We start from the raw sequence: 13,244 nt of genomic DNA on the forward strand, positions 1-13,244 counted from the left end.
CATCGCCTCCTTTGCAGGTGACAGTCACGTTCTCCCAGATCGAAGTGTATTTTAATCCTTCTGACCTTTCCTTTACGTCACTCTTTCTTTCTCGATTCGTGTTTACTTTCTCATGCTTTTGAAACCAGTAAATATCACACCGCCTTTGAGGAGAGAAAACTTTTAAAGATTTCTCTTCATATCATATTTATCGCATGCAACTTGTTCTTTCTTGGATAACATTATCTTCCTCTCTGTATCTGCTGTCTTTCTCTTGGAAAAAAAAAAAAGCGAAAATGAAACAAAAGCGAGTAAGCACCACACCAGCTTTTTCGACTTGGAGTAAACAACATCCAGGATATTATTAGAAAGAAGGGGATTGGCGGTAAACGACACACTAAACTTGGTCGTGATTGGACCAGCGGCCGACCAATAGCGATAAAATTTAGAAAGGACAAGTGGGGCTGTTTCTGCTGATACTGTTATTATTATTACTGCGCCACTGGGAACAATGTTTAGTACTGTGATAGTTGTCCTTGATACCGGTACTATTTTTATGATAAATGTACAGGATAAGCTAACACCACCACCACCACCGCTATCACTACCACCACCACCACCACTTCATCGAAATAACAAAGTGACATTAAAAAGACATCACTGGAGGAGGAAGGGCAAATATTACTGAGAAGTTAGATGAAGGTTAGAGCTCTCGAGACGGAGGAGGTGTGGAGAGTGTGGGACGAAGGGGCGTAAGAGGAAGGTGGCGTGGAGGATGGGGCAGGGGTGGGAGGACATCAAAGCTATCATGGTGCGTAATGGTAATAATTCCTATCAAGAGCGCGGCACCGAATCCATGTCGATTTGATATTAGCTGAGACTCAATCAGTGCCAAGGAGGAGCTGGGTAACGGTAGTGGTGGTGGTGGTGGTGGTGGTGGTGGTGGTGGGTAAATACTAATCAGGTCGGGTCTTGCATTGAGAGAGAGAGAGAGAGAGAGAGAGAGAGAGAGAGAGAGAGAGAGAGAGAGAGAGAGAGAGAGTAATTAGTGTGGTGTACGTATGTATGAAGTGCGTATTCCTGTGTCTCTTTCATATGTTCAGGTGTGTATAACTTTGACCTCAATATCTTAGGTTTAGGGTGTGTTACGTGTGAAGTCTTTTAACACACACACACACACACACACACACACACACACACACACACACACACACACACACACACACACACACACACACACACACACACACACACACACACACACACCTCTATATAATTCTGCTGAAATAAGTGACAGCAGTTAGTTTATGAACTTTTTTCTGCTATGTGTTATTTTATTCTTTCTTGTTTCTTTGTTCTTACTCATATGTCGTCGTCGTTGTTCGCCTCCTCCTCCTCCTCCTCCTCCTCCTCCTCCTCCTCTCAACTTTTTTTTTCTCTTACGCTCCTCCTCCCTACCGTATATTTCTCTTTTCCTCCTCCTTTTTCCTTTGTCTTCCTTCTTCTTATTTCGTATCCTTGTTATCCTCGTGCTTCTTTCTCCCTTGTTTTTCTCCTCCCTAGCTTGTACAATACTCCTTCTCCTTATCTCCCACCCTCGTATTCGCCTTCCCTTTCTTCTCCTTTTCCTCGTGTCTTTCCCCCTGCACCGTGTATCCGCCTCGGTAACGCAAACATTTGCACCGCAGCGCCGTTGTCGCCTCAAGAATGCCGTGTTACTGTTTCCCACACACTCGCGGCTCAGAGGGACACACACTCGCTGAGCACGTGCATCAAACTTTCTTGAAATCCCTGAATCAGAAAAATTTTTGTTTATTGTTTTAAAGTCAAATTTCTCCGCACGATCTTTCACATATTCCTTTTCTTCGTGGGCAGTCATGTATTGTTACTGATGTCAAGGCGTCCTGTGGTTTAGCCAAAGATGGGATTATGTAAGGTGTTGGGCTTAGTGTATGTCAGCGTGGGTTGCAGCGGTCATAGGGATTGGTTATCTTTAATTGGTTTTGAATGAAAAAAAAATATGGTTCTCCCTTCTTGCTTTAAGTTTTGTGGCCAGTTATTGTCCTGTTTGCCTACTGTTAGAAGCTAGCACGAGTGTGTTAAGTATTTCATGTCAGTTCACTAATATATCTCTTCTGTCTTTTCAGTGTGCGAGGCATCGGGAAGTCCCTGACATGAGCGTGGGTAAGCGGAACATTACAGTGAGGGCGCGTGACTGCCGCCTTGCTAACCTGTGACACGCCCAGGAGAAGCGGCCCCGCCCCGCCATGACGTGAAGACCTTGAAATTGCAAGCTTCAGTCATGCGCCGCTGAGATACCCGCTGCCGCGTCCTCAACCTCTCCTTATACATCCTCTTCATCCTTCGTGATACACCGTCCTCTCACGCCTCCCCCACCCCCACACCTTCACCATGAAGCTCAAGGAACGGGTACTTATCGCCGTCATGACGGGCTCGTCCTGCTGACGGTGGTGCTCGTGTTGGATGTGGAGATGCACATCACTAACCCAGGACACTCGCAGCCCCCGGCCCATGCTAGAGTGCAGTATGCCTTCCGACAACGGCACCTGCAGAAAACCAGCAACGGGTCACGTGAGGCCCTGCTTGCAGCTGCCGCGTCGGGCCAGCTCAACGCCATTAACGATGACCCAGCACAGCCTCCCCCCGCTGAGGGAGACGCCTTTCTAGGAGTGGGCGTCAGCGGTGGGAGGGAAGAAGCAAAGCCCACGCCCACCAGCCCCCCGGATCCTTACACTGACCTCCAGAAGCTAGTGTTCAAAGTGGAGAACCTCAGCAAGAAGAATAGGCGCCGTCGTAAACACTGGAACCCGACCCTCGGCGAGCTGCTCGGCCTCGACCTCAGGTGAGTAGCGCTGTTGTATGGCGGTCCGTGATTCCTAGCAGTAAGGGCTGCTGGTGCCGCCTTGCACCCTCGGCTACACCATTCTGCCACCTTGTGTGTGTGTGTGTGTGTGTGTGTGTGTGTGTGTGTGTGTGTGTGTGTGTGTGTGTTTGTGCGTGTGGGTGTGGGTGTGGGTGTGGGTGCGTGCGTGCGTGCGTGCGTGCGTGTGTGCGAGCGTGCGTGCGTGCGTGTATGCGTGCGTGCACACGTGGGGACATTAATGCCTCAAACATTTCCTGTCCTCGTATTCCTCCAAGTTAGTGTCATCGGCAGCCCTGCCTGTAGGCGTCACCAGTCTCTATACCTTAGCCGTCTCTCTCTCTCTCTCTCTCTCTCTCTCTCTCTCTCTCTCTCTCTCTCTCTCTCTCTCTCTCTCTCTCTCTCTCTCTCTCTCTCTCTCTCTCTCTCTCTCTCTCTCTCTCTCTCTCTCTCTCTCTCTCTCTCTCTCTCTCTCTCTCTCTCTCTCTCTCTCCATTCCTCCTTACCCTGTGGAATAATTGGTCGTATTACCATTTCTCACCTCGCTGACACATCCTCCCTCCCTCTGCCCTCCCTTCCACCCTCCACTCTTCCTTCTCTCACTTTCTTCTTCATTCCCAGCCAGCCAACCACACCGTCTCTCCCGGCCACACATTTCCATGAATATCTTGCTCCTGAATCGACGCCTCTTTCCTCCTCTAATTCCTGCTCCTCTTAGAACTCTTGCTCCAATTATTTCCTTTCCTCGGCTCTTGTTTCACTGGCACCCTCGCTGTCTCTCTTGTATCCCTCAAGTGTTAAGGTAAACATACCCGTAGTGCCTAGTTTTCCTCGAAATCCTTACACTCTACTACTTAATGAGTATGTTCTTCTTGTAGCATTTTCTTCCTCCTTTTCTCTTTTCTTCCTTCCCTCACACCGCCACCACCATCACCTCCACCATTACTACTACTACTACTACTACTACTACTACTACTACTACTACTTCTTCGTAATGTTTCCTTTCGTTTTCATCACCATATATTTTTTTTATATTAGCACCATATTCTTACTCTTTATTTTACTTTTCTTACCATTTTTTTTGTCCATCTCGTCTTTATCGTAGGTATTCTTTCTTTTATCTCTCATTTTCCTCCTTCTCCTCCTCCTCATCTCTCTCATTTTCCTCTTCATCCTCCTTCTCATCTCTCTCACTTTCCTCTTCCCCCTCCTCCTCATCTCTCACATTTTCCTCTTCCTCCTCCTCCTCATCTCTCACATTTTCCTCTTCCTCCTCCTCCTCATCTCTCATTTTCCTCCTCCTCCTCCTCCTCCTCCTCCTCCTCCTCCTCCTCCTCCTCCTCCTCCTCCTCCTCCTCCTCCCCTCTCATCAAGACGAGATGCCTGATGTGAAAATTAAAGTCCTCATTCGGGGAAGTGTACGAGGGCGCCGGTCCAGACAATATGGTCACCCTCCATTCTGCAGGAAATGTATGACGGCAACACATCGACCGAATGCAGCGCGCCTCACCATGCCTTGATGTGTGTGTGTGTGTGTGTGTGTGTGTGTGTGTGTGTGTGTGTGTGTGTGTGTGTGTGTGTGTGTGTTGATTTCTCTATCTCGCGTTTCTGTTCTTGTTTTAAATTCTGTCTTCTTTCTAAACGCTTTCTCTCATTCATGCATAAGAATATAGAAAGCATCCACTCTCTCTCTCTTTCTCTCTCTCTCTCTCTCTCTCTCTCTCTCTCTCTCTCTCTCTCTCTCTCTCTCTCTCTCTCTCTCTCTCTCTCTCTCTCTCTCTCTCTCTCTCTCTCTCAGCATCTTCCACGTCGATATCAACTTATCTACCCTGAGTTTATTTGTTTGTCTTTTTTTTTTTTTGTTTCATTCCCATCACTTTTATTTTCTCTCCACACACACACACACACACACACACACACACACACACACACACACACACACACACACACACACACACACACACACACACACACACACACAGTAAACATCGATTCATCATCTCATTTGTCTTCATCTTAGCTATACAGTCCATTTTTTTTCTTCTTCTCTGCACTCTATCCTTCAGGCTTTCCTCTCGCCACGCCTCCCATCCCATCCCATCCTTCACCCATTACTCTCATCCTCTTCCTCTGCATGTTGCTCCTGTACCCTCTTCCATCTCTTCCTGTCCCCATTCCTAATATTTTTTCTGTATTTTTTCCTCATTCTTAAAAACCTTACTAGTGCATTTTAATAATTTCTCTCTCTCTCTCTCTCTCTCTCTCTCTCTCTCTCTCTCTCTCTCTCTCTCTCTCTCTCTCTCTCTCTCTCTCTCTCTCTCTCTCTCTCTCTCTCTCTCTCTCTCTCTCTCTCTCTCTCTCTCTCTCTCTCTAGATGACTTCATATACATAATTAGATTTCGACCTCCTCTCCGTCGGGAAGGTCCTGTACGTACTGTGGCTTCCAGGTTTTAATGAACTGTCTCTCTTCTCGCCCCTGTCTCGGCCCCGTCTCTCCACCCTGTCCTTTCCACCCTCAGCCTATCACCTCTTCGCCCCGCCACTTCCCCAGGCAGCCGTAAAGTGCCATTGTTACTCCAGCGGGCAGTCACGAGCGGTCAACTTATTAATAGAACAGCGACCAGGTGGATAAGAACTTTCCTCTCCCCTCGGACAGGTTACTGGCGGCCGCGGTGGTGACGTCACATGCCTTGTCTCCGGTACTGATGGCTTGTGTTCCACGTGTGTCGCTGCGTTCGTTGTGTCCAGTACGGTTGCCACTTCTCGCTCGCTGCCCGCCACTAATATTCCTGTCACTGCTCGGGTTTTCGCTACCACTACTACTACTACTACTACTACTACTACTACTACTACTACTACTACTACTACTACTACTACTACTACTACTACTACTACTATCGAGACTCTTTATTTATCCATGCTTTCACTGTCTTCAAACCCCAATATGCCTGAAGTTATTGCCTTTACCCATCTTTAAATGCATGCACCAACCACCCACTACCACCATCACCACCACCACCACCACCGCAACCACAACCACAGTCAGAGCCATCACCATTTTTCCCAGACATCACCGCCGTCTAAAGTCATTTCGTGTGGAATTTAATTTTAAAATATTTCCAAATTTAACGAAGCAATTTTTCCGCCGTCGAGAATGAGGGCAAGGGGAGAAGAGAGGTGGTGCGTAGGGGTGAGGGATGCAAGACCCACATCTTCTCTCTCTCTCTCTCTCTCTCTCTCTCTCTCTCTCTCTCTCTCTCTCTCTCTCTCTCTCTCTCTCTCTCTCTCTCTCTCTCTCTCTCTCTCTCTCTCTCTCTCTCTCTCTCTCTCTCTCTCTCTCTCTCTCTCCTCCTTTACCCTCCTTTCTTCTTCCTTGTTATGCCTTCTCCTGTTTGTGTTCCGTCTTGCCTCACCTCACTACTCGTTACTGCCGATGACTTTGGTGGTGGTTGTGTGGTGGGAACAATGTGTGTGTGTGTGTGTGTGTGTGTGTGTGTGTGTGTGTGTGTGTGTGTGTGTGTGTGTGTGTGTCGGTGTATGTGTGTAGCTCCCTCCTCGCCACGTCGTTACCCGTAGTCGTGAAAGCAAGCAACTTGTTGGTTCACTGTTACGATCACTAGGCGGGTGACTGACTACAAGACCAAAAGTTTCCTTCAAGTTAGAGAGAGAGAGAGAGAGAGAGAGAGAGAGAGAGAGAGAGAGAGAGAGAGAGAGGTGGGCTTGTGTACGTGTGGGCATTTGTATCACCGTGATCGCTATTTCTGATGGCTTCCTACACCTCTTCGTGTTCGGCCTTTCACCGCAGCACCACCTCCCACCGTCCCTCGTGGATACTTATTGAAATGGGATGTTGCGGCCCGTAGACTTTGAACGGTGGTCTCCTCTCACTGCCTGCGTTGAATATTGTCTCACCCATTCCTTCCTCCGTACTTTCAACTTTCCCTGCTCACCCTGATCCTGGTTCTTTTATTCATTATTATACCTGTTCTCGTCATATACGAGTATATTGTACTCATTTTGGCAAAATTATTTGAATATTGAGTTAAAATTGAGGTAGTGAAAGAGCTGTTCAGAAATTAATGTTGTAAATTAAATATACTCGTAGTTGTCAGGAAGACGGAAAGACAGAGAGGCAGAGACAGAAATGCAACTGGAGCATCGCCTTTCATTACTGTTTCACATTAATTATCGGAGTGTCTCTTCTGCACATCTGCTTTTTCCCTTTCCCGTCCTCCATTTCTGTTTTGGAAGGAGAACCTGAACAGCCTCGTCATGTGCGCTAGGACAACCTGCCTCTGATTGTGGCGACACCAATGCGAAGTGTGTGTCAGTAACCTCGAGCTGCGTTGACACACACACACACACACACACACACACGTTGGCAAAGGAAGGATGGAGAGGTTCTCGCTTCGCCATTAAGTTTGCGGTCTCGAGGGAGGATAAGAATCGGTGCGCATGACGATCTTCATTCCTTTAGAATATTCAACTCCCAGTGAGTATGGCTGTTGAGCACGGCGTCGGGAAAGTGAGGGCAAGGAGCGAGGGCATGCGGCGGACCTCACACACACACACACACACACACACACACACACACACACACACACACACACACACACACACACACACACACACACACACACACACACTCTCTCTCTCTCTCTCTCTCTCTCTCTCTCTCTCTCTCTCTCTCTCTCTCTCTCTCTCTCTCTCTCTCTCTCTCTCTCTCTCTCTCTCTCTCTCTCTCTCTCTCTCTCTCTCTCTCTCTCTCTCTCTCTCTCAGGAATGAGAGCCGCGCCTGGGCCTCTCTCTCTCTCTCTCTCTCTCTCTCTCTCTCTCTCTCTCTCTCTCTCTCTCTCTCTCTCTCTCTCTCTCTCTCTCTCTCTCTCTCTCTCTCTCTCTCTCTCTCTCTCTCTCTCTCTCTCTCTCTCTCTCTCTCTCTCTCTCATCTGTTTGAGTACGTTGGGTCCCGAGGGTTTTCCCGTTTTGTGAAGTCTGAAAGTAGGGACGTTTTTATACATTACTTTAATTCCTTAGAAGTGTGACGTCCTCGCACCGTCTTGGAGTGTGTCCGCGCCCTTGTCTCTTATCTATATTCCTGTCGGCTGTTGATGTATTTATGCCCACAAAATGGCCCTAGAGTGAAGCCTGCGGTGTGTTGGCATCCAGGCTCTTGGCCCGCTGCCTCCTGGGCCAATATTTGCACCAAGCGCTAACGAAAGGCAAACATGGCCCAAGTGTTGTCAAGATGTTGGGTAGTGTGCGTGTGGCTGACGGTGGCTGGGTTGGGCTGGGCTGGGCTGGGCTGAACTACATAAGTTAGCTTAGATTGAACTGGATATAGCTTGGCTTTCGTTATTCAAAGTAGTCTCTGGTACACTGCTGATAGAAAGACTTGATAAGGGTGTTCTTTTTTCAAGGTACAGATGAATGTTTTCATGTAGAATTGTCATGATATGCTGACGGAGCATCAAGTACTTTTCTGTTGGTTTTATAAACAGTTTGTCCACTCCTCCATTTTAGTTCTTGCGTTCACTCAACTGAAATGCTGCTTTATTATGTAAGTGATGTGTACCGGCGTTCATACGGTGATTTGTGTCATCAAAACTGAGTAAATAGTCTGAATGTAAAAACTGAAAAGTGACTCTCATCTTGTATGCTGACATGCCGCAGCCGTAGGATGACCTCCTGACGGAAGAAATACAGTAGTGTTCTACTTTAAACCTTCCAAGAGCTGCGAGTCAAACAAGAAACTGTGCCGTCCATAAAACAGTAAGTTTTGCACGTTGGTGCTAGAGTGGCCGTGACAAGAGAAAAATTACGAAGTTAAAGGGATGTAGTGAATGGTAGGAAGATGCAGTTCGTGTGTATTAGAAGAGAGAGAGAGAGAGAGAGAGAGAGAGAGAGAGAGAGAGAGAGAGAGAGAGAGAGATCCGTGTGATGGTCGTACAAAGCGAGTTTTTTTCGTTTCTTGTTATTTGTTAACGAAGATTGTTTACATCGGGTATTAAGTGGCCTGGACAGGCCATGCGGGGTTTACCAAGGCTTCCTCCCACCTTCCTGGAGCCTGATGAGGAATGGAGCTGCTTTGTGCAGAAGACTAGGCTGAGTGCCGCAGCTGCTGCCTGGCTCAGCTCGTCAAGTTTAATCACTCTTAAGGCCTGGTGAACCAACATCCAAGAGGAAAAAATGTTTCCACGAATAAGAGTTCTGAGATATTGAAAATTACAAAATTCGCAGCTTGAACACCTGAAGCCTTAGAAACAACCTGAGCACTCCACCCTGATAGCCATTGTTTGTCTCAGTGTTGTCAGGCAGTGTGTAAACACGCTGTCCCAGAATGTGCTTCCCGACACACTGGCCGTGAGTGGCCTGGCCTGAACGCCCCAGGCGCGGAAGGCATAACACAACGAGACGGTCACGTCCAAGTGTCCATTTTTCTTCCTACCCCAGAACGCCGCGTCTGGCCGCCGCCCGTGATTAATGTGGACCACGATATTTACTGCTGCCCATTTGTTACCTGAGTAGGGGCCGGCTCTCCCTGACAGGGGCTGACCCTCTCTGGCTCTGCCTGCTTCTCCCCGATGCTCGCTAGCAAAGTAGTTTCTTGACTTGGCTCCTGGCAGGACTCTGGCGACACCACTGTTTGGGCGAGGCACATTTAATGAAATCGTACAGACTAAGACAAAGCCTGTCTCTGTTTGAATGCCGGATGTGTTGTTCGTTGAAGGTGCATGACCACGAGGCTGAGAGTACCTCAGCAACATGATGAGTCTTGTTGTGAGGGACATGCCCACGGTAGAGCTGCGTCGCGATGGGTTTGTTGGGATGCTTCCCACGCGCCGAATACCTGAAAAATCCAGGAAGATGAATACATTCTTTCCTGTGAAGGCTGCCCAGGAAAACATGCAATTAGGGTAACGGGATCAGCAATGCTAAAAGTTTCTCATCAGAGAGATCTCTGTGCAGAACTCAAAAGTGAGGCATTCTTTTTCTCCTCTGTTTGTTGCTTGCCAGCGGAATGACGGACAAAGTTAATGTAGTGCACCCAACGGCCTGGAGTGCCTGACCGACATGCAGAGGTGGCTACTCAACTCTGTGTTGCGATTAGCTGTGCCAGACTGTGTGCTCTTTCATAATGTATTCATCTGCTCAACTGTCATACTGTTATCTGCGCCCATCTTCCTTTCTTCATCTTGTCCTTGTTCCTCGCCCACATCCTTCCATGTCTCCCCTCTCATGTTCCTCTTGCATCCCTGTGCCGGCCCCTCCCGTTTCCCCTTTCCACACCATCCCTTCCTTTCATCCTCTTTCATATTGTGAATCCATCAAAATTTTGCGTCCTCCGGCATTGTGGCTTGTTCTTTCACCCACTCTATTGTGCACTACATAAAGTCGGAACGCCCTCACATACACCATCTCTGCATCCTGCTCTGTCACCATCACCATCACCATCACAACCACCATTATCATTTTTTTTCTTATTACTTTTCTTTCAAGAATGACTCTTACATTCTCTGCATTTGTAAGGCCTTTCACTGTCGGGACAAAAATGTCTTCACATCCACTCTCCTTGAGTTTACATGTCGAACACTTCTCTTTCCCCTCTGCTAGTAACACGAGGCGCGTTTGAAATTCATGGTGTGCATTGAAAGTAATTATCATTTGCATCCTTCTGTAATGGTGTACAAAGAAGGAAGGGTGTAAATTAAAAGCTATATATATATATATATATATATATATATATATATATATATATATATATATATATATATATATATATATATTTAATAGTTATGTAAGAGAGAAGACCGGCTAGGGTAACACAAATTGTAAATAAAAAAAACGTCCACTGAGGTGCCGGTCCCGAAACAAATTGGATAGAAATAATTAGAAGGATACTCCAAAAGATGGAAAAGGAGTCACTTTTTTTCCATAATTATTATTCTGTTACTCCTCCTTGAGTTGTGAGACACAAAGGGAAACGTTCAGCGAGATCACAACTACCTTTGATGGGAAGTTCACACCATCCTCTGAACTGATCCGGAACAGAATTAGTACTATTAAACCTCTCTCTCTCTCTCTCTCTCTCTCTCTCTCTCTCTCTCTCTCTCTCTCTCTCTCTCTCTCTCTCTCTCTCTCTCTCTCTCTCTCTCTCTCTCTCTCTCTCTCTCTCTCTCTCTCTCTCTCTCTCTCTCTCTATATATATATATATATATATATATATATATATATATATATAATATATTCGTCTACGTATACGCGAATCCTTCTTTGGAGAATGTGGAGCTTTTTTTATTACATAGATTTGGCTGTCCTTGGCCAGTGCTCGTTTCTCATGTAAAAAGATCTCTCATACATTTCGCCTGAATAGATTAAATAATGCTGAATTCACTCTTCTAGTAGTGCATCCACTCGTTTAACTTTGATCTCCAGGCGGCTGCTCGCCGGTATTATCTTGCTCACTAACTTGGGATTTCCCCGGTGAGCTGGAGCGTCACTGAGAGCCAGGATGACTTGCTGTGTTGATGAGGCGGTGCAGGACGGGCGGGGTGACGGGGAGGGCGGTCTTGATTACCTGCGTTTATTTGTGCGGATGTTTGAAGGAGTAAGACGACCTTGAGACTGCCAGTTAATTAAGGCAGGGAAGGAAATAGGCAACCTCTTGTATAGCTGTGGTTTTACTCTCCTACGCGTGATTAGAGAGAGAGAGAGAGAGAGAGAGAGAGAGAGAGAGAGAGAGAGAGAGAGAGAGAGAGAGAGAGAGAGAGAGAGAGAGAGAGAGAGAATGAAGGTGTTGCCATGCCTCTCCCTCACGTTGGCACAGCACTTACCGCCATCCAGCGCCCTGAAGGCAAGGTGTAATGTGATGCCTTCCAATTCTCGCGCCACATGGCACCAGCCCCGCGCCCCACAGCTCAATGGCCTCCCTGCCTCGCTCCTGCTGGTGATATGAAGGAGAGGAGGAGATAGGAGAGGATGTAATGTAAGGGAGGAGTGCGAGAGAGGGAGATAAGGAGGCAATATTAGAGTGAGGAAGATAATGTATGGAGACCTTGGCTCGGGGGGAGGAGGAAGTATAGAGCGGGAGAGGGAGGAACATTATGATATTGAGCAACGGAGAGAGAGGAGGGATGGAAGGGCCAAGTGAAAGGAGAATAGGGATGACGAAGGAGAGGCAGGAGGCTTGATATAAGATACAATATTAACCGCCCTTGATTAATTCCGCGGTAGATTGTCAGTGGTGTGGTGAGATGCTGTGTTGGTGATGCATGGTGGTGATGGTGGCGGCGGCGGGCGATGAGGTGGTTGGATGGCGAGGGGCAGCGTGTTGGCGAGGCTGAGGATGAATGAGGCGGGTGTGCATGACCTGCGGCGAGGTTATGACTGGAACAGTAATCTACGGCTACACAATATACTGAGGCGTTTATGGCAGTACGTGATTCATCGTGGGTCACTGATGATGCATGAGGCGCCGTGAGTGTACATGGCTGTTAAGGGCTGACACCATACCCTTACATAGCACGATCCCATCCACACTCAACTCCTTCAACAACACAGCCCAGATCTATCCATGCACATTTTTTTTTCTTTAGAAGGAACATCATTCAAGATTCCTCTCAACACACTACCTGGTCCCATTAACAACGGAGATCTATCCACTCACATTTTTTTTTCTTTATAGGGGAAGCATCATTCAAGGTTCTTATCCAGACACACAACCCGTTCCCATCAATACAGCCCAGACCTATCCATGCACTTAACCTTTTGATGTAGGAGGAGCATCAGCCAAGCTTCCTATCCACACAGAACTTGGTCCCTTCAATACTGCTAAGATCTATCCACGCACATTTTTTTCTATGTAAGAGGGACATCTGCCAAGATTCTTATCCATACACACAGCCCTGCCCCATCCCTCTCACTAACACCTTCACGTGCTTTCACCAGACCTATGAGCAGATTACTTCGGTGCTGCAAGAAGTGAAGCCTCGTATGATGCTTGTTGAGGTCTGAGTGAAGTCTGTAAGCGAGTCTGAAGTGTCCTCACGTAGCTTTGATCACCTCTCAAGCCCGTGATTCTTTTCATACGCCTTGCGCTGATTCAGAAGCTGGCGTGGATCAGCAGATTATAGATCGTTATGCGAGTCTCACTAAATTAAAAAGAAAGCAAACAAGGAAGACTCAGAAAAGCTGCAGGGAGTCAGTAGGCTATGTATGAAGCATATATTCGTGTATCCAATTATCATTCTCACCCATAAATTCAACTAATCTTCTTTTGATTAAGCTTTCTATTGACTTTGCACCATCAACCTGATCATTGGGTACATTGCAGTCATCAACCACTCTACTTGAACATCACTCTCCTCGTGTATCTTTTTTTTTCTCT

At 47.2% G+C, this 13,244-nt stretch overlaps 1 protein-coding gene across 1 annotated transcript in view; it reads left to right on the forward strand.

Moving 5' to 3' along the window:
- Window positions 1–13,244, forward strand: part of LOC123518413 (extracellular serine/threonine protein CG31145-like) — a 202,970-nt gene that overhangs the window by 85,118 nt on the left and 104,608 nt on the right. The window contains 2 exon segments of the mRNA XM_045279223.1: window positions 2,127–2,425; window positions 2,428–2,842. Of these exon segments, the coding sequence (XP_045135158.1) occupies window positions 2,392–2,425; window positions 2,428–2,842 (449 nt within the window). The 5' untranslated portion in view covers window positions 2,127–2,391.

Source organism: Portunus trituberculatus, chromosome 43 (genome assembly GCF_017591435.1).
Source record: "Portunus trituberculatus isolate SZX2019 chromosome 43, ASM1759143v1, whole genome shotgun sequence".
NCBI classification, from domain to species: Eukaryota; Metazoa; Arthropoda; class Malacostraca; order Decapoda; family Portunidae; genus Portunus; species Portunus trituberculatus.